The sequence below is a fragment of the Staurois parvus genome, unplaced genomic scaffold (assembly GCF_062004578.1).
Source record: "Staurois parvus isolate SC_StPar_1 unplaced genomic scaffold, SC_StPar_1.0 ptg000249l, whole genome shotgun sequence".
In the NCBI taxonomy this organism is placed as follows: domain Eukaryota; kingdom Metazoa; phylum Chordata; class Amphibia; order Anura; family Ranidae; genus Staurois; species Staurois parvus.
In genome coordinates, this window is record NW_028318045.1 from 2,462,544 (window position 1) to 2,485,210 (window position 22,667).

The 22,667-nt window shown below is 41.9% G+C and overlaps 1 protein-coding gene across 1 annotated transcript in view; it reads left to right on the forward strand.

Annotated features, from left to right (window-relative positions):
- Positions 1-12,416: 12,416 nt before the first annotated feature.
- AGBL3 (AGBL carboxypeptidase 3) overlaps positions 12,417-22,667 on the forward strand; it is a 180,883-nt gene continuing 170,632 nt past the window's right edge. Inside the window, exon 1 of the mRNA XM_089680809.1 lies at positions 12,417-12,453. Within this exon, the coding sequence (XP_089536935.1) occupies positions 12,417-12,453 (37 nt within the window). The remainder of the gene's footprint in view (positions 12,454-22,667) is intronic.

Genomic DNA, 22,667 nt, shown 5'->3' on the forward strand with positions numbered 1-22,667 from the left:
GGGAGGCTGCATTCATTAAGGAACCACTCGTACTAAAGGGACAGCTGTCCTTTAATTTAGGTATTTTTATCTGCCTGGTGTCAAGCTTTTGATTCAAATGCTCTTGTGGCCCCAGAGCAAACATTTGTGTCTCTACCATTCTTTTACATGTTGGTTCACCTCACAAAATTGCACCGCTGTACAACTAAAGCCAGTGAATACAATTAAAAAGAAACATATAATCGTCTGTATTGTGTAGCCTATTTTACAAATACTTGGTTAGAATTATTAAGCATTCTGTATTAGCATTTTACAAAGCATATGTATCAGTTGGCAGTGTTTATATCTGTGGTTTCCTCTCTTGTCAGACATAGCGCACACAAAGACATGAGTTGCTTGTCACACCTCACAATAGCAGTACAGGGCAGCTTAACAAGCTGTGAATGAATAAAAACTGAACTGTGTGTAACCTCTTTATGAGATCAGCCATCAGCCAGCAGAGTGTGAAAGTCATTGGTAGCCATGTTTGTGGGCATTGTGCAACGAGGATAGAGAGTATTAAATAACAAAGTCAATGACCTTGGGGACTAGTGTGTCTCAGGAATAGATGCACTCCATTCTTTTAATGTGGAAAATGATCTGTAGCTCCCACAATATAAAAACTAACATGAGGTATATCATCTTTTCACTTTATCATACTTTCACACTGATCCGTGGCAAAAATCCATATTTGTTATTGCAGCTTTTTTACTGCGTTTGCAGTGCCATTTTTACAGGACATGTAACTCAAAAACCTCACCAAAAATGCAATGCAGGTGCGGTTTTTGATGTGTTTTTGCTGCATTTTCCATTGATTTCAATGGTAGGATGCGTTTTTGGTGCTTTTTTTTACAGCAACAAACCTGTACCAAAAATGCAGCTAGCAAGATTTAAAAAAAAAAAAAACGCCAGACCCTCAATGGATCAGTGTGAAAGCAGCCTAAGCAAAATTAAAAAGGGGTAGAGGGCCAAATATAAATATTTTAGTAGGTCACCCTGCACAATTATATTAATTTAAAGCTGAGTAATAATAAGCGCCCACCCACTTATTACCCTATATTCAAAAAATAAATAAATAAAATCCCCATAGCATCCTCTTTCATATACTTCTGCAATCGCCTGACCATCCACAGCACTTCTTCCATGACTAATGACCAGTGATGAAGTGTTGCCCAGGCCTGCTGCCAACCAATCTTCTCTCCTCCCTTCTTGACAGCAAACTCGCAAGGCAAAAATACCCTTATACTGTAATGTGTGATCCAATGTGCTCTAATGGAAAAAACCTTTGCTGATCCCCAAAGGTAACTAGATATGCCATGAATCAACATTGTTGTTTCCTATAAATATTGATAGGTAGTTAAAGAAAAAAAAGTGTGGTTCTGTTTTAAAGCCCAACTCTAGACAAAATGAAATTTAAATAGTGCATTGTGTATCAATTACCTTACTCCTCAGTCTTGAATCTAAACAACACTTCTCAAGCTATCCTGTAGTGCAGGCCTTGAAATTTCCACTCGCCTGCTTACGTTGGCGAGTGGAAATTATGGGGGCGAGTGTGTCCCCAGGGCCATCTTGCTGAGCAGGCCCAGAACTCAGGGCCAGATCTGTCACTCGCACTGGGAGCCATCAGACTGCTCAATAGATGAGCAAAGTGAGAGCAAAGGAAGGAGTGTTTGCTGTGCTCTCTGCCTCCCCCTAGAGTGCAGTACCCGGCTCTGCGAGTGAAGGTATTGAAACACTGCAACTTTTTATAGGGCTGTGTGTGTGTGTGTATTTGTGTGTGTGTACATGTGTGTATCTGTACATGTGTCTGTGTGCGTGTACGTGTGTGTATTTGCGTGTGTGTGTGTGTGTGTTTATGTACGTACATGTGTCTGTGTATGTATGTACATGTGTCTGTGTATGTATGTACATGTGTCTGTGTGTGTGTATTTCTGTGAATGTACATGTGTCTGTATGTATGTGTGTCTGTACATGTGTCTGTGTGTGTATACATGTGTCTATGTGTGTGTACATGTGTCTCTGTGCGTGTGTGTACATGTTTCTGTGTGTGTGTGTGTGTGTGTGTGTGTGTGTGTATGTACATGTCTATGTGTGTGTGTACAGGTGTCTCTGTTTGTGTGTGTATGTACATGTGTCTATATGTAAACCTACATGTATGGGTGGTTTGGTCAGGTTCAGGATTATGTGGTTATTATGGGTGGTAGAGTAAGGGGCACTTGAGGTACTGCTGGGTTGGATAGTAGGTAGGATATGCTTGGTAGAGTTATGGTTTTGTGAGTGAAAGATTATGGGAGGTTATGGTTGTATGCGGTGCATGGTCTAAGTATGATGGAGTGTTTAGGGGGACATTGGAGGCCCTGATGTAATGTGGGTGACATTTAACAGTGTCATTTCATGAAATAATTTATGAGGGCGTGTTTAGGGGTGGAATAGGGGTGTAGCAGGGTAGATGTTGGGTGGGGCAACTGGTGGCAAGTAACTCTTAAGGCCTGGCTAGTAGCTCAGGACTTGAAATTTTAAGCCCTGCGTGTAGTGTAATGGATCAAAGTCACAGTTTCCTCTATGAGCCAAACTAAGTTCCTGCCCTGGGACCAGACATTTTACCTGTTCGTTATCTTCCTGGGCTCTGGTCCTCTCATATGAGTTCTCCTGACTCTGGAGCCTATGAGAGAGTACCCTGCTGTAAGTGTTGCCATCCACCAATAGTAGAAATTCACATTTTGCAGGCAGTGATGAGGACACCTGAATAGGGACCCCAGAAAGTAAACAGAAGAAGTGAGAAGGACCATAATGTGATCATGGCTCCAGGTAAGTAAAATATTAGTTTGGATAGTTTTTTTTTCGTTTCAGCAGTTTAATGTGTGTGTGTGTGTGTGTGTGTGTGTGTGTGTGTGTGTGTGTGTGTTTGAGGGTGTGGTGGGGTTGCTAATATCCTGGAGTTGAGTTGATCAGCTCACCTGTAACTACTGTAATTGGGATAGATGAGTTTTTACCAGCTTCCTGGTTACATATGGCATGGTAACTTCTAATGCCTTTGCAACATTTGACCCTGTGAAAGTTAGTGTGCTGCCCTTGGGCCCCATAAACTGGTAATGGCACTGGGGAGGGCGGCATTGATTTATAAAGGGCCTGTACTTTCAGTGATCTCTAGGATTCTCATGTAACATAACTCTAATCCCCAAGTGTTTCTTGCAGCATATATCTTTGACACCTGTAGCAAATTTACAGCCTTTAACAATCTTCTGCAGCATGACTTAATGATATACAGCATGATACACTGAATATTATATCCAACCCCTCTATATCTAATTGTCGTGCTGATGTGTGCTTACGAATTTAACAGATGTAAATTGATTCTCGACGCGTATGTTGAACAAACAAAGGCCTTGTCTTCTAGAGCAGATGATCAGCTTTGGAATACGATACCTGTACTTTCCTAGATCTTCACAGGGACACTGGAAACATCATCATTGCCTTCTCTTCATGAATTTCTAATGTGGTCCATAGGGCGGAGGAGGCTACCAGAGATAACAGCCTCATCCGCTTTTATCCCTGTTGGCTTTAAGGTCGAAATGTTAATATACATCTTGCAATACAGCGGAAATCTCTGCGAATGTAGGATTACACATATGCTGACATCAAAGAAATGACTAAAGCCTTATCCATGTTCTTCATCGAAGCTGCAGAGTGTTATATCTACCAAAGACACATGTGTATTCTGACTGCAAATGTCTAAATCATTCATGCAACCTTCTTACAAACGTTAAAGACATGATTCTTTCAGCTGTTCAGCAACAGTTTAAGGTGTCTTGTATTGATAAGAGATAGAAAACTAAAGGAAAGCAACACTTGCATCCCTATTTCTATAATCTTGTTCATGCACTAACCTAAATGACTTTGCTGTAAGCTCCTGGTCACTTACCAAGGTTCACACCTTCACTAGTATTATGTTTTCCCAATTTTGGGAAGTGTGTAGTTTCTTATTACATCGCCAGGTTTGATTTTGCGTTGTGTGATTATACACAATGTTGACATGTGTTTGTGAACTGCTGACCAGTGCATCTATATGAGCTTGTTGAACATCACATTCCAAAACTATGGCCAGTCATGTATTTTGTTCCCTTCTTTGTGGCTATACCAGCTTCCTCTCTTCTGGGAATTTAGTGTGTGCCAATGGGGTTTTGTGCCTATTCAGCTAAAAGAGCACTGCTGAGACACTAGTGTTGGATGAGAAGACTTCGCTTTCAGTCATAGTTTCCTGCCAAAGGTGTTCAGTAGGGTTGAGGTATGCGCTCTATTTAGGCCAATCGAGTTCCTCCACACCAAACTCTTAAAAGCATGTCTTTATGGAGCATAGTGGAAGTGTTTTCTTATGCTGTAACATTAACATTAGCTTTTGTTTGAAACACCTCAAGTCAGTCATTTGGAAGGGGGTCCACATATTGTTGTTCTCAAACGTCTGGCCTTATAATGTAGTAAAGGCAGAGACTACCAGTTAGTACTCATGGTGAAAGGTTTTAGCAAAACAACCTAATGAAATAATCCCTCAAACATGCCATATCAATACAGAAATCCAATAAGAAAGCCTACAAATACAAAAATCTATAGCTAATACATGTTGTGTACAAAACTATTACTATGGATTATGGTGTTGATGCTGTCACTTATTAGGATCCTTATTGTTGGGTTGCCATTTTATCTTTTGACCTCTTGATATGCACACCAGTTGAGCATATTTTACGCTATGGTAAGCAGGAATGACCCATCTCAAAATTTGCAGAAAAGAAATAGGTTAGGATATGCAGTAAGTTTGCCAAAAGCCTTACCATGTCTGCAGCTAACCTAGAGAATATTGTTTTTTTTTTCTTTTTTCATAAAATGTTTACCATGAATGTAAATGTTACCTTTTAAATGATCTTGTCCAGTGTTAAAGTGAATCGTTTGCTCACTGTATTACAATTCCTTTGCTGTATAGGATGAGGACTCTTATGATTCTGAAGATGTCCAGCCTTTTGAGTTCTATTCAGGTAACATCATATGCATGCTTTATTTATCCAGCAAGTTTACTCAAAGTTAACTACATTTTTAAAGTATCACATCAGCATGTCAGCCAGACAACTAACATTTTTAAGAAAGAGAGACCTTCAGTAGAAGCATTAAATTCCTCTCAGCATAGGTTTCCTTTGAAGGAAGTCTTTCCTTTGTAAAGTAGCAATTACAAAGACCCTGTCACAAAGGTAAAACATCTAAAGTAAAGTAGAAAAAGAATACCTCTCCTGCCACCCATGCTGCTCTGATACTGAGAAATCCTTCCCCAAAGTCTGCTGGAAAACCAAGACTTCTGGGAATGTCAATCTCCAGGGTCTCTCATAGCTCTCAATGGTTCCTCCTGCTGACCTCCATATCATCGCAGGAGCAGTAACATGGAGGTCAGCAGGAGGACCCCAGAGATTGACACTCCGGAAGTGTCAGAGTTTTCAGGATTGGACTGATGTTCAGCTGCAGGAAAGTTAAGGATTCTCTTTCTTCTTTACAGGCATGTGGTGTGCTCAAATGTTTTACTTATTTGACAAGGTCTCCTTAAATGACATTCAGTGTGAAATGGAAAATAAAGAAATATAAATAGGAACAGTACTATAAACAGAAGACATCTGTATGTGAAATACAGTTAAATGTCCATAATATTTATTGCCAATTCCAGAAATCCCTTGTGAAATCTGATCTCATTTCCCTGTCAAAGTAATCCCTATGAAATAGTATCCCCCCCCCCCCCCAAAACATGTGCTTCCACCAAAAATTAGGCAATGAACAGCAGACCTTTACTGCTCTTTTTGGTGGAAAAGCAGCTCTTTACTGAACACTTAAGCCATCCATCAAGTTAAAGAACCAACAACAGGAGGTAGGAGGAGAGTGTGCCAGCTTTAGTTATTTTGTTGACTAATACCATATTTGTATATCAGACTGCTCTGGGTTTTTAGGTTCTGGTGCATATATAAAGTTAGGGTTCGTGCAGGGACCTGAAGAGAAAAAGAATTACGTTACAGATCATTAGATCACCTTTGAGCTAAAGTAATCAACATCACTGTAGTTCATTAATTCATACGTTCATTCTAAAATATTTGAATGTATTATGGAAATGTCATGTATAAAGCTGAACACACAATATTTCATTTAAATATATTCCACAATAGACATAAATTATACAAATGCACTTTGTGTGTGTCCAATGCCTTTGCAAACTTATATATTACAGTACATTGTAAACGTAGCAGTGACATTGTCACTGTGCTGTACATAGCCTGTGCAGAGAGCGTTGGAGAGACCCAGTAGGCTCCACTTACTACAGGCTGCCTGGAGAAAACTACAGGAAGGGGAGAATCCAAGACTAGTTGTCCTGTTCAAGGAAAGAGAGCAGTAGTGACCAGTCTTTATAACAGGAAGCTTCTGCACAGATGCAAAGATTCATACTGAATTGCTGCACAAATTTGGAAGAAATACACAAAGCACATCAATATTCAGGTAAGAATACACATGGCTCTTGTATTTAGACAATACTTGCTTATCCCTGAGTTCAGTTGTAAGTCTAACCCCAGTCTTGTATGCCTCCATACTGCCTGCCTGTTACCATGGCAGCACTAGCAGGTCTGTGCATGGAAATGCTAAGGGTGACAGATTAAACCAATGGTTTGGCTCCTCAGATAATGCTCCACAGACAAGGGTATGAGATATGCTTTGTTGTAAACAGTGTTGTGAAATGAATGATTAGCTTAAAAAAGGAGAAGAAACTAAGGTTCACTTCCTAATGCTGGGTATAAACTAGTAGAGTTTTGTTTGACATTTTTCATTGTAAGAATGTTTGTTTGCTTTTCTAATCATTAGTGGGGTCAAATTGACATTCGTTTTCGACCACATTGTCGAGAAAATTCGAACGAGCGGGATGGAAACTGTTTTTCAAATGTACAAATTTCTAACAGTTCTCGGTCACAGTCCATTTATTTAAATATCAAATGTTGTTTGAGCTGATTGTAGCTGTATTAGTGCATTTGCGACAGAAACAATTGAGTACTGTCCGTGATACTTTTTTTATTTACAGTAACATACAATTTTGAGGACAAGCTTTCGGGGAATGTCCCCTTCTTCAAGGTCTAAGCAGTATTTGAGTACTGCTTAGACCTTGAAGAAGGGGACATTCCCCGAAAGCTTGTCCTCAAAATTGTATGTTAGTGCAAATAAAAAAAGTATCACGGACAGTACTCAATTGTTAATATCAAATGTTAAAAGCAAACAAAGACTTGAACTACTTTTGATTGACCTTTGTGTGTACTGAGAATTTTTGTATAGATTTTCATTTGAAATGCCACCCAGCTTTAGCATGTGTATCTTGTGATTTATGCACAAACATCTGTTATCCCCAAAATCATTGCTTGTGTGGAGTCTCTTAGTCCATTCTCTTCCTAGATTGTAAGCTCGAAAGGGCAGGGCCCTCGATCCCTTCGTGTTTTGCATTGTATTGTTATTGTTCTGTCACTTGTTCTGTCCCCCTTTGTAATGTACAGCGCTGAGCGAACTATCGGTGCTTTATAAATACTGTATAATATAATAATTCTTGGTTGACTTTTTGCACCCCAGATCTTTTCCATGACCCTTGTCAGCAATCCAATGGCAATATATCTGTTGGTTGCCTTTTTTTGAAATGTTGGATGGCAGTAGTGAAAGACTGTCCAGAAAATAATTTTTGGCATTATCAAGATAATTGCAGACAACATAAAATGTACGGGCTGGTTCACACCAGATGCAGTCCAGTGTGTGTTTAATCTGCATCAATATCGCATGCACAGTGTTTACTGTGTATTCCAATGGTCCTAGTAAACACCAGTGCAGTCCTTTCCAATGCTGTCAACTAAAGTAGAACATGCTTCATTTTTTTCTGTATGGAACATGGCAAAATGCATCACAAATGCACTGCAACACATATGTCCCAAATTGTGATAAAAAAAGCGCAAAAAACGAATCAGAATGTAACAAAAATGCACCAGAATGCATCAAACATGCGCATGCAAAAATGTATCTGGAGTGCAGAAATTGTGGCATGAACTGGCTCATAACATTTACAGTTGTGCTCAAAAGTTTGCATACCTTGGCAGAAATCATGAAGTTTTGGCATTGATATTGAAAATATGACTGATCCTGCCAAAACATTCTTTTTTTTAAAGATAGTGATAATTAGAATCCATTTATTATCATATAGTTGTTTGGCTCCTTTTTAAATCATAATGATAACAGAAATTACCCAAATGGCCATGATCAAAAGTTTCCATACCCTGGAATGTTTGTCCTTGGTACAGACACACAAGGTGACACACATAGGGTAAAATGACAATTAAAGGTTCATTTCCCAGATATGTGGCTTTTTACATTGCAATTAGTGTCTGTGTATAAATAGTCAATTAATTTGTTAGCGCTCATGTGGATGCACTGAGCAAGCTAGATACTGAGCCATGGGGAATAGAAAAGAACTGTTAAAAGACTTGCATAACAAGTTAATGGATGTTTTTAAAAATGAAAAAGGATATAAAAAGATATCCAAAGCTTTCAAAATGCCACTTAGTACTGCTCAATCACCTATTAAAAAGTGGAACATTCAGGGATTTCTTGATACCAAGCCAAGGTCAGGTGGACCAAGAAAGACTTCAGCCACAACTGCCAGAAGAATTGTTCGAGATACAAAGGAAAACCCACAGATAACCTCAGGAGAAACACAGGCTGCTCTGGAAAAAGACAGTGTGGTTGTTTCAAGGAGCACAATACGACGATACTTGAACAAAAAGTAGCTGAATGGTTGAGTTGCCTTTACTGCGCCAATGCTATATAAATACCTTGTTACAATATGTCCAACAACACCTTGAAATGCCTTACAGCTTCTGGCACACTGTAATCTGGAGTGACGAGACCAAAATGGAGCTTTATGGTCACAACCATATGTTTGGAGATGGGTCAACAAGACTTATAGCGACAAGAATATAATCCCCACTTTGAAGCATGGTGGTGGCTCACTGATGTTTTTGGGACATGTGAGCTCTAAAGGCATAAGGAATCCTGTGAAAATTGATGGCAAGATGAATGCAGCATGTTATCAGAAAATACTGGCAGACAGTTTGCATTCTTCTGCACGAAGGTTGCGCGTGGGACACTCTTGGACTTTCCAGCATGACATTGACCCTAAACACAAGTTGACCCTCCAGTGGTTACAGCAGAAAAAGTTGAATGTTCTGGAGTGGCCATAACAGTTTCCTGATCCTAATTAATTAATTTCAGGTACTTATATAGTGGCATCAATTTACGCTGCGTTTTACATAAAAATTGTACATTTATATCAGTCCCTAACCCTCAAGGGGCGTACAATCTAAGGTCCCGAACTTACATTTATACACACACATACTAGAGCCAATTTAGACAGGATTCACTTAACCTACCAGCATATCATCAAGCCACTCTGGGAAGATCTCAAATATGCAGTTCATGCAAAAGAAGTGGTAAAGCATTAAAACCCATTATATATATGTGTGTGTGTGTGTGTATATATATTTTTTTATATATATATATATATATACACAGTATTTTTTTTTTTTTGCTATGTCCCCTTGGGAAGATTTCCCTTTACTTCCTCCCCAGAGACATACCAGGAAGTGAGAGGAAATCTATAAAAAGTGAAAGGAATTCCTCTTTTAGACAATCGTGACTGAAACAGGCATCTGCATTGGAAGATTTCCCCTCACCTCTTGTTCTAATAACAACTCTAACATTTCAAATTTACCATTTCCATGGCAATGGAACCCCCCCCCCCAGAGGAGAGTTGCCAACCATCCCTGCAGCCCTTAAAATTTCCACTGGAAGCCGCAGGAGGGAGAGGAGCAGAAGCGGATTCCAGCTGCTTCATTGAAAGCCAAAAAGATTGTTGCTTGTAACTGCCCCCACCGCTGCACAGAATATACCTGACGGTTCAGTCCCCCCTCCATCCCACCGCCGCTGTATTTTTCTCACTTCCCAGCCCCTCCCTCCATCTTCCGCACCAATAGGAGAAGAGTGGAGAGAGGTTGGATGTGTTCTGCCTCCCCCTGTGCCCACAATCCAGTCCGTGCAGCTTCAGAGGATGTGTAGGCGAGAAACTGAACACAGCAGCCGACAGCTCTGATACATCTGACTGAGCACGCGGGTCTAATTTACCTTCCTTCCACCCACCCCTCCCTTCCTTCCATCCACCCCTTCCTTCCTCCCTTCCTTCCACCCACCCCTCCCTTCCTTCCTCCCACCCCTCCTTCCCTTCCTTCCACCCCTTCTTCCCTTCATTCCACTCCTCCCTCCCTCCCTTCCTTCCTTCCACCTCTTCCTTCCACCCACCCCTCCCTTTCTTCCTTCCACCCACCCCCTCCCCTCCTTCTTTCCTTCCACCCACCCCTTCTTTCCATCCTTACACTCACCCCTCCCTTTCTTCCTTCCTTCCACCCCTCTCTTCCTTCCTTCCTTCCTTCCTTCCTTCCTTCCACCCCTCTCTTCCTTCCACCCCTCTCTTTCTTCCTTCCTTCCACCCCTCCCTTTCTTCCATTCACCCCTCCCTTCCTGCCATCCACCCCTTCCTTCCTTCCATCCTTACACCCACCCCTTCCTTCCATCCACCCCTTCCTCCAATAAATTATCTACAGCCCTGTATACAGAGGGTGCATCTCCCCAGTGGGGACCCAAACAGCAATACAATTCTGACAGGGGTTCTAACCTTTCCACTCTATCCAAAATGAAAAAAAAGTTTTGGCTTTACATATAATTTAAAATCCTACAAACACTGCATGGCATCTGGCCATGCATGAATAATGTTTAAAGCTGAAGCATAATCTGCTTTTATTTTGCCTTCCCTGGTTCCTCCCTCAACCATCATCAACACACTAATAACATTTTAAGATAAAACCTTTCTGTTTTCAATTCATACTCTGTTAAAACCCAGTGATATACTCACTGGGTCTCTGTGCTTTTTTTGTGCAATGCGACAGATCATGGCTAGTGGGAGGGGTCGGCAGGATTCTGTATATAGTTTCCTGAAAACATCACAGTACCTTGCCTCAATAGTCCTGATGCATGCAATGGACTGTCTCTTGGAAGGAATTTTACAAATATCAAAACGTCTTGATAGGTGGTTGTCAGTTTGGTGGTTGTTCACAGCAGGCTAGGGCATCACCCTAGGTAATGCCCACATGGGATGCTGTGCCTCCATGACTTAACGAACTGAAATCCAATGAATGAAAAGGGTGGGACCAGGGGCGGACTGACAACTCATGGAGCCCCCGGGCAATAGGGGATCATGGGGCCCCTTTGTCCTTGCCCACACTCAGAGCACACCCAAAAAAGCCTATAAAAGGTACCAGGGGCATTTCATGGGGCCCCCTACTGACCCCGGGCCCTCGGGCAGTGCCCGAGTGCTTGAATGGTCAGTCCGCCCCTGGGTGGGACAAAGATAGTCAGGCTGGAGTGGAAAGCCCTAGATGATGGTGGATGTCCTCCAGGCAAGAAATTAGGTGGCCTGCATCTAAATTATTGCATCTTCTAATGTACAGGTGTGCAGTGAAATCAGAGTAAACATTTTTAGCACAGGAGAAGAGCTTGCAGAACTTTGCAAGACTGAAGGTAAAGTTGGAATTCAGCTTTAGCCTAGGTTCACACTATTGCTGCTACACAATCATGCATTTTTACTATGCACATTTTTGATGCGTTTTCATGCTTCATTTTTTATTTTTTGTAGGAGCATACTGGTTACACACAAAAGTCTGCTACAAAATGCACTCATATTGAAGTCTATGGGGCCAAAAACACACTATTCTGCACCAAAAGAGTCACCTGCAGCTTTTCAAAAATTCATAAAATAACTGTTCAAAAAAAAAAATCTCACTGTACCATGTTGCCTTGACATGCATTGCAGTGCGATGGCAGACACAGGAGAAATCACAATAGTGTGAACAGGGCCTTATTTATAGGTATTTTTGCAAACATGCAAGCTTGCATTAAAGCGGAGTTCCACCCAAAAGTGGAAGCTCTGCTTGTTTGCCTCCTCCTCCCCTCCACTGTCATTTTTGCCACTTTTTTGGGGGGAGTGGATACTTGGTTTTGACAGGTACCCGCTCCCACTTCTGTCTCAGTTCACTGTGGCGAAGTGAGCCGGACGTTTGGCCCCCCTCGTCCCTCCCGCAGTCTCCTGGGAACCTCAACGGGCCCCAGAAGATTGCCAGACCAAACAGGTGCGCAGCGCAACTCGCTCATGCGCAGTGGGCACCCAGTTGTGAAGCCGCAAGCTGTCACAGCCTGGTGCCCACAGTTGTGATGCCGGTGCCCAGGAGAGAAGAAGGAGAGTAGGGATGGCGCGGGTGAGCACGTCGCTGGACCCTGGGACAGGTGAGTGTGTTTATTAAAAGTCAGCAGCTACAGTTTTTGTAGCTGCTGACTTTTACAAAACACAAAAACAGCTGGAAATCCGCTTTAGGTGAAGATGGGGAAAGGGAAGCTCTGTGAGCAAGCAGTTGGTCAGGCAAATCCATCTTACCTGATCAAGTTTCCCCTGAGCAGGCTTAGCTTGGGAGAGTCAACCAGATACACAGATTTGCCTACAAACATGTAAATGCTTGCCAATCTGACCATAACCTTAAATAGCAGTGGAACATTCCTAATGTTTGTAGGAACCTCTGTAAGCATTTATTTTCTTTATTTACGCTGACAGGTTTTCATTTTAAGGGGGCCCATTCAGGATGGGAAAAGATGAAGATGGGATTTAAATTGAGCCTGTCCTTTGCCTATGCACTGCAAAGCAGCAGTAACAGGTTAAAGCAGAACTAAAGGGAGGAATACTCAGCTTTCCTCCAACAGCCCCCATCCCTTGCCAGCATCTTCTCCTGTGTGCCGGTTTTCAGCCATCTTCATTGACCAGCTCGGGATGGTGTCACTCCTGTGCATGCGCAGGAGCTAGTCATTCTGACACACAGGGATTGGGCCGTCCACTGTAAGCAGAGCTGTGAACAGGCAGGTAGGTGCATATTATTGCATTGCATGTCTCTTCTGAATTAAAATGCTTGCCTGCTCACAGTATGTAAGAATGGAACTTTAGTTCCACTTTAATGCTCCTATCCCCAGCTGCACTTACTCACCTTTGCTTCACTTCCCTGCTGCTCCTTTCAACCTCAGAAGCAGAAGAAGCTTTTTTTTTGATACAAGATACCATGATCAGAATATATGACAGCACTGGGCCAATCACCAGGCACCATTGCTGTCACATGGACTAACTTACACATTTCTCCAAACCCCCAAGGTATTGGGTATTTCTTCTGGTAGCTGGACTGAGCTACATGCTCTGCCAAACCAGAAGGTAACAGTTTTTTTTCTCTGTTGGTTAATCAGAGGGGGCAGTGGTCAACAGTAAAGTAATGTGCTGTTGGCAGGGCCACCATGACAGTGTCTCTGTCACTAAAATGATTAAATTAAAAACCAGGACCAGGAAATTCACAGTTCCAGAAGAGTTGGATTGTCAAGATTCCATAGGTGGTAGATTCACTTCAACAGTAGGCAGCAGACTTTTTTTGCATTTTTATTTTACATACAGAGCGTGGGAAAAGCACAGGTTTGCTTTATGGTATCCTTAATTATTCCTTTCTTCATGTGATCATAGTGATTTTGACCGATTTGTTCATCTGGAGAAATTATTCTAGACTACAATTTTTTTAAAGAAGCAAAAAAAAAAGTTTTAAGTTTGTGCATTAAACCTTAACTTCACCCGCAAGCCTTTTTGTTCTAGCGCATTTTACATATTCGTAGGCTGAGGACTCTTTTGTTGGCTTTCAACTCGTCAGATTCTGCAGTGCTGTTTGACTGAACATTTGTTATCCAGCCCAGCTGCAAAAAATCTGGCGGTGCAGTTCACATTGGTCATCGACTTTTTAAGCCACTCGCTGTTCACACTAATCACAACACGGCGGGGACGCCCTGCAAAATCCTCCTTCCTTTTTGCTGCTTTGCACCACACCAGGCTTTGAAGCCACAATTTAATGACTAGATGCCATGGCTTTCCTCTGTATCGTGTTCATCCGTAACTTGAACAAAGTGCCTACATAGAGGCCTCAAATCTCTAAGCCTAAGGATTGCTGGTTTTCAGACATATAAAACCCACAGGGCAATTTAGGCAATTATCCATTGCTAGACAGGCAGAGATAGTCTGTACTAGGGAAAATTCTCAGATGAGTTTGAAAAGTTGCATAAAAGTTTCAGGAAAATGGAAAATATCCCTAACCCTAAAGGTGCCCACAGCATTAAAGTGGTTCTAAAGGCAATACATTTTTTTACCTTAATACATTCCTTGCATTATGGTAAAAAATTTCCCAGCTATTGTATCATCCCCCCCCCCCCTTTTGTAAACACTTTCCTGTTGCAATCCCGAGCTGTACCGTCTGCACTGGTTTTTCTCTCTCTCTCTCTCTCTCTCTCTCTCTCTCTCTGTGGAAGCCTTTGGCTTCTGCTTCTGTCAATCAATTCTTATGAGCAGAGTGTGGGGAGTGGAGTCGAGCCACGCTATGTGTGTATTTGGATGCACACAGCCAAGATCGGGAGTGAGCACACAGGTGCACCCCCCCCAGGAAGCGGCTTCTTATGGTGGTGCACAGAGAAGAGGAGGAACCGAGAGAGCTGGCGGGGAACCCCAGGAGAGGAAGATCTGGACTGCGTTGTACAATATCATTGTACAGAGTAGGTAAGTACAACACGTTTGATTTAAAAAAAAAATTAAATAAAATGATGACCAGCTAGACATGTACAATCCCACTTTCTGAAGCAGCTTTCTATTTCACTTGTCAAACTTGCCCATTACTTTCTACCCCACTTGTCAAACTTGCCTATTGAGTTCAATGGACCTGTGCCACAACTGCGTGCAATGCAGTGTGGTATTATAGGATTAAATCAGGCAGTGAGGAGGTAATATAATAACTGCCTGTCAAATGCCCTCTAAAAAGCACTGAAACTGGAACGAGAGAGCCTGAGCTCCTACAGCGAGTAGCTGTGCAGATCCTGACCTGAACTGAAGAACCGGTGCACGTCTCCTGGAGTTTGCAGCTTGCAGGCACCAACACAGAAAGAAATTAGCCAGGTACCAGAGTGAAGGGAGAGCTTCAGGATATCTCCTAGGACCTAGGCAAAGCTATTCCACCAGAACTGAGCCTCCCTGCTGTACCGTTTAGCAACTCAGGCTCTCTCCTTCCAGCTCTCCCCATGGTCATCTGTCAGTGTGCCTCCTTGAGCCTGTCTGCTTCCTCCATGAGAAAGCTGACGGGCTCAGAGAGGCATGCTGAGAGTGAAATCATCAAGGGCCAGATAAGAACAGCCAACAGGCTGGATGTGACCCTGGGGCCACAGGTTGCCCAGGTCTGTGTCCTAGGGGCAACCTAGCACCGTTATACCTGTTTGCTTTAAGGGAAGGTGGATGTATACTTTCTTTCTATTTGCTTGGACTGGAGTGTCCATGTCCAGACTTTCCTGAGATGAATTGGAATGCCATCTGTGAGCAGGGTATCCTCATCCATCAGTATTTGACCATACAAAAGCCCTTTGGGCTGAATGGACACAAATCCCCACAGACACGCTCCAAAATATTGATGAAAGCCTTCTCAGAAGAGTGGGGTCTGTTAAAGCTGCAAGATGGAGGCCAACTCTGTATTGATACCCAGGGTTTTACTATGGGATTTAAACAAGCTCATATAGGTGTGATGGCCAGAAGATCACAACCTTTTGCCTATATAGTATAGCCTGTTTTCATTGGCTGGATCTCAGGGTCTGATTTTTAATATTTACAAGTGTGTGCCTTTAATACAATAATTTGAATAATCTTTATTGCATGCACGAACAGCACTTTTTTTTTGTCATTATTTTTTCACACTGGTTTGAACATTAATTTGAAGCCCACAGCAAGCCCGTATACGTAATAGGAGCCAAGAGACGGCATTGGAGATTGATGGGTCCACCGTCCTTATTTATTGTTTATAACGGCGTGATTAATGGTCTCCTCTGCTCAGTAATGTAGTACTCATTTGCCTGTGCGTTAAAGGAGCGGGTGATTTATTTGCAGTGGCGTAGGTGTTGCATTTCAATAGCCTGACAGTGATAACATTATATCCACATGGACTATCAATTAGGCATAGATACAAGCGAGCGACGTACTCCAGCGGAATCGTCGACCTGAATGCAAGATTTAGGGTAGAGCGGGCAGCGTTTAAAGCGATCCTCTGCGTGCGTGCCTGATTAAACGCGCATTTTCATTATTTATGACAGAGCAAAGGGCGAGCAAACACCTGCACACGACCATACGTGCTGGAGACTTCAAGGTGTGCGTCTATAAAAACTATTAAACGTTATGTGCAAGTAATTAAAATGGATTTTCACAAAAGAGAAAGAAGAAAATCACTATGATTTCCTCATAATTACCTTTTTCTGTGTAGAGTGTGCTGGGTGGGCGTCGGAAATAAAGGTTCTAAAGAGCACAAAAAAATACAGAAATACTGACTTAAAATGGTAATTATCCATCATCAAAAGCAACAGTTCTGTGATGTACTATATGCTCCCCTTTTTTTCTGCAAATTTCCTTTTAACGCCAGTTTCCTTAACCCCTTCCCATCCAGACTGCCGTCCCTTTAACAGGGTCCTTACATTGGAGTGGTAAGGAATGGCTGATCACATGACTACTGTGATTTGCCAATGCAGTGGTAAATGAATGGAAGCTGGTCCTGGTGGCTATCGATCATTAGTAGAGACTGAGAAGGAGGGCTGTCTTTGACAGTTTGGTCTTTGTGCTTGGAGTATGCAGTGAGAAAGCTCTGCTCCATGGTCACATATATGCGGCACATAGGTGTTAAAGCCCACCCTCCTTGCTGCCACACATATGCTTTCTGTGGGCTGCAAGAGGTGCAGTTCATGCAGGGCAAAGTAACAGGTTAACTTTAAAGTGAATCTATCGGCAAAATAAAAAATTACATATATGATGCAGTCTGCCAGTAGCATTACCAGCAGTTTTTGTTTTTCTGAGTCCCCCAAAACAGTTTTATTACCTGTTGATCCTGACAGTAGATTCATTACTTTACCTTTAACAAGGTGACAACACTTTGTTTTGCACTGAAGTGTTGTCACCGTGCAGACTTAGTAGCTTTAGATAAACGTGTTAGATGGACTTAAAGTCGAACTTCACCCTCAAAAGAGAGCTTGTTCCTTTACAGCCCTCCCACCCTCCACAGTCGAAAACCATTTCTTTTTTTCTGTTTGCTTTTTTTTTTAAAAATTTTCTCTAACCCCACCGCCTGTCACCATTTTCATCTAGACACAGATGAGGTGCCTGGTCCTACAGCTTCTGAGGATACCCATGTCACATCTCCCAGAAGGCTGCAGGGTCCAACGTGCACCATCAGCAGACTCAGAGAACCTGGAGGTGGCAGCCATCTCCCATCAGTGAAGCGGACCAAGATGGCGGCATGGACCCAGGCTATGTCACCTGAAAACGGATTGCAGCTGGACAATGCTGGATTCGCTGGGTGGATGAGTTTGTGAAGAGAAATCAACAAAGCTGGTTAAAAAAGGGAAAAAAACGTGGGAGGTGTGAACATCCTCTTTTAAGTATAAAACAAATTCTAACCTAACTCTAACTAACATGCTTTAAATATAAAGTTAATTAGGGTTAAATTTGCAAAAACAAACTCCCATCATACAGGCTTTAATGTACAACATATATTTGTCAAATGTGCTTGTTGGGGATGCAGAGATTAGTAGAACTCCCGCTGTACTTTTGGGCCGTTTGAATGTAAGCTCTGCATATCTTAAAAGACCCCAGCAATGTGGTCTTATGTCCTCCTCCCTCTTTTCTGTCCATTTACAAAACAAAGCCTGGAGCTGTTTGTGAATGGCTAGGAGGAAGGGGAAACTGTGACACAACAGCAGGTCCATGAGACCCCAGCGTTTACATCTGAACAGCCTGGAATAACAGCTTTACCAATCCCTGCATGTAAATGAGTAATTTGAATAATGTAGAATAAAGCCTGTATGATGGGAGGTTGCTTTCAAAGCAAAAAAAGGCTTAACTGCTTTTAAGAAGTGTGGGAGGTCAGAAGAACAAACACACATACTCGCCTATATGGTTGCATCATTAATCTAATGCGGCAGCTGTCCCCCGGCAGCTCTAAGCCTGAGAGCTGATCACATGACCACTGATCACTCAGTTCTCTGTCTCCCCGAGGCGGAGAGCAGTGACTGACAGTCACAGCTCTTTACTCTGCCATTCCAGCGCTCAGTGGAGTGCAGAGCTGGGGCAAGAATGGATGGCTCAGGATCCTTCCAGAGGATGGCTCTGTCACATCAGCAGGCAGAGGGCTAAATCTGGATTACAGGAGTGCAGAAAGTTATAAACTGTTATTTATATACTATGATAGATACTATCATTACAATTATTAACTCCTTACAGTTACTGGAATACAATATTTTTTTACTCTGGTGGTCCTTTAAAGCTGAATTCCATTAAAAATACAATTTACTCTTATAGTGTGTCTTCCTTCCCACTGCAAGAGTTACCTGCTTGTTTTGCCTAGGGGATGATGAGAAAGGTGATATATGCTCCTAATTGCTTGCTCTTTGTACAACCAGCCCCCTGGTCACAGCGTCTATTGTCATCCCATATGATGCAGGAGCAGCTGTTCTGCATTGTACAGGAAGACGCGGGGGTCTACCCACATTCTAGAGGGTTGGACCATAAAGGAGAGCACCAGCTATCAGGGGGGTGAGGAATGTGATATAGGGAGGAATAAGCAAAGTATATCACACCGTCTAGGCAAAATAGGCAGTTAACCTTTCCAGTAGTGATGGCAGACCCACCTCAGGAGTATATCTTTCATGGCCCCTTCCAGAGCAGCACATGGTCACTTTCTTTCTTTCCATTGCGTTTCTGTTCAACTGCTAGGAGAAGCTGCCCTGTATACATTTTCTGTTCCTAAGTCAAAACTTACACGGAGCTATAGACTCCACCCTGTTGATAGTACTGGTGCCTGGTTATTGGCCCAGCACTTTCAGATACTCTTGTATACCCAGAAGTACTGCATATTTTCTTCATCACTCCCAGAAACTGAATAGAGCAATAAGGAAACAAAGGAAAAGTATGACTTTGGGAAAGGAGGATTAAAGTGTTACTAAACCCACAACAGTAAAATCAGGCTGTATATGCAGTAAAACATGCTTGTTATACTCACTGTGGAACCGAGGGGGTTAATCCTCTGCATTGTGTAAAAAAGGCTGTTTGATCCTGATTTCTCTGATCCTCCTCTTCTACCAGTGTCCCCCTCTTATCTCCTGATAAGACGTATGTGTGGAATCACTCTGCACATGCTCAGTTTGGTGTGTATTGCTAGAGAGGTTTTTTTTTTTTCTTGGGAGAGTGCATGTGATGAGCACAGGGCCAATCAGCCCTGTCCAGACAGAGGTCAGGGTTTCTGCATCCTCCTAGAGAAAAATGAAAACTCCTCCTTTAACCAGTGCTCTGCTGGACACTGAGAGAAGTCACAAAACTACTCTAACTGCTGATGGGAAAAAGTATTTAGCAGTTTATATTTACTAAAACAATTGCATGTTCTCTGTACTGTGAGAGACCAGATACAGTGAATATAGGGTTCCGGGTTTAGTAACACTTTACAAATCTGTTGCATGAATTAGGGAGCTGTTTTACCTGCCAAAGGATTTGTATTATTGCCCATCCAGTCCTCAGATTTACACAGTCCTGCCACAAAGTGCAGCCTTTTCTGGCAGGGAGGGAGACAGGACTTCTCTCTTGTTGCAGTTACCTAACACTTGCAGGTCTGTTACCTTCCCCTGCCTGTAACTGGACAGTGAAGGAGAAGCAGCAGACTTATCTCTCTATTGTCTCCTCCAATCAGCATGACCACTCAGGCTTGTCATTCGAATTTGCATTGCGACTTGCTAGCCACTTCAAGGCGAATTCCATGTGAATTTGATGTTTTGCGACTTTGGTCAATCATAACAATACAGAGCGTGACACTTATTATTGAACTTACAAAACCTTTTGAAATTGCAGCCAAAATCACAAAGATAAGACAAAGAAACAACTTCCTTTTGACTTTTGTGATTTTAGCATTGCAGTCTATGACACTCATGTTGCTAGAAAGACAAAAAAAAGTAGCGAAGGAACTATTTTTTTTTTGGTTGCTTCAACTTGAGTCACAGCAATTAATGTGTTTTGACTTGTCATGCGACTTTCTATGTCACATATCACAGCAAGTCACATGAGTTGCAGCAGTGTGAGCCAGGGCTTATTAGCTTCTCTCTCTAAGTACAGCCTGGACTAAGGATCCAAGTGAATTCACAGGGATAAAGAGATATATTTGAAGAAAAACACGTAGTTGTAGGCACTTGTTTTGTCTGAAGAAGCAATTAACATAGCATTAGAGCAGTATACTGTATATCATTTTGAGTGGTATATAGCACAATCAGTCCAGTAATAAAGTGGACCAACTGCAGAGGTAAAAGATACAGTTTTGTAGAAAATGGCCAGTTGAGAGCCATGTCAACATCCTGATTCATATCTGGAAATATACATTTTAGGCATTCGAAGCCTTCTAAATACACCCCACACTGCAATCCATCACCATTCTCATAGAAAAACAAGGACAGAGAAACTATAGGCAGATGCCGATAAACACTATTTGCATCCACACATAAAATCGTTTCCTTATGGCCGCTAAATCTGTAGGATATAAAAGCGAATATAAAAGCCATCTAATTAAAAACATCCAGAATCTGAAAAACAAAAACGAATGAAAACGCATTTAATTAAAAAGGCAGTTTTGTTAATTAGAAGTGGGCTGGTGCGTCTTATTATGGATTTGCAAGAAGTGTGTCTGTGAATAAGTGCCGTAAAATGATCTCATTTTCCCCGTAGATCTGGAGGAGCGTATGGCGACCTTCCATACTGCAGCTGTTATTAAATGACGCTTCCCGCGGGAGAGCCATGCCAATTGTTTCTTGCAGCTCACTTTTCCGTTCACAGAATGCCTGTGAATGTTGTGTATTGTATTAAATCAAATCTGAAAATTGATTTTAAAGTTGTCTGCTATATTCCCCCATCCTTCAGGGTCTAAGAAAAAACTTTACCCCAAGATTTACAGATTTAGACCTCTCAATAGAGTCACTCGCGCTCATGGAAGAATGAAAACAATAAATGTGAACTCCAGCCTTCCCTTTTATCTTGCATAGTTGTACAGGCTCCTCTCCTGTACTGCAACAGATTACTTTGATTTCACTGAAGGACATCCATCATCATTGAACCCTTTACTTCCCAGCCTGACTCCCTGGCACACCCTTTCATTCATTGGATTTCAGCTATTTCATTTATGAAGACTCAGCATTACATGTGGGTGTTACCTCAGGTGGTCTGCATGCAAATACAGCCTTCCTAGGAATGTCCACTTCTCCAGATTGACACTATTGAGTCAGGATGGTTTAATATTTGCATAACTCCTCCTAAGAGCCTGCCCACTGTTTGCAAAAGTGGAAGGGAGTGCTGGGGCAGGGTGCTGTGATGTTTTTAGGAAGCTATGCACAGCACCCTGCTAGTCCATCCAGCCAAGATCTGTCTGCATTACATACAGAAGCACAGAGACCCAGTGATAAATGGGTCTTAAATAAGATATGTAATAAAAACAGGTTTTATAAAAAAAAATCATTAGTGTGTTGAAAAAGAGGGAAACCATGTTAAACCTCTGCTTTAAACTGTACAGCTTTACAGTTCCATGGCTTCTCTCTTTACGGTTTAAAGCTGGGGTTTAATATGGTCTTCCATGGCTTCTCTCTTTTCTGTTTAAAGCTGAGGTTTAATATGGTTTTCCATGGTTTCTCTCTTTACGGTCTAAAGCTGAGGTTTAATATGGTCTTCCTTGGTTTCTCTCTTTACGGTTTAAAGCTGAGGTTTAATATGGCCTTCCATGGTTTCTCTCTTTACGGTTTAAAGCTGAGGTTTAATATGGTCTTCCATGGTTTCTCTCTTTACGGTTTAAAGCTGAGGTTTAATATGGTCTTCCATGGCTTCTCTCTTTACGGTTAAAGCTGAGGTTTAATATGGTCTTCCATAGTTTCTCTCTTTACGGTTAAAGCTAAGGTTTAATATGGTCTTCCATGGTTTCTCTCTTTTCAACACACCAATGATTTTTTTTTTAATAAAACCTTTTTGTTTTTATTACATTTCTTATTTTAGACCCAGTTATCACTGGGTCTCCGGGGTGATTCACTACTGAATTTGATCCAGCACAGGGAAATGCATTGCATTTGCTATCTGCTTTGGGGTGTTGTTAGGAATATATTGACAACTGCAGCATATCGCACACCTAAAATGAAAAATAAAATTAATATGGTGTGGTGCTACAAAACACCTCCGCCCATTCAATAATACTGGTATAACTTTCCTCGCACATAAGAAACCAATTTCAGTAAGGTGCATCAATCAAATATTCAGCAACTCAGTCAATAAAACTCTATACTGGTAGCTCTTCTTATACTAAAATCATTAGTGTGTTGAAAAGAGAGAAACCATGTAA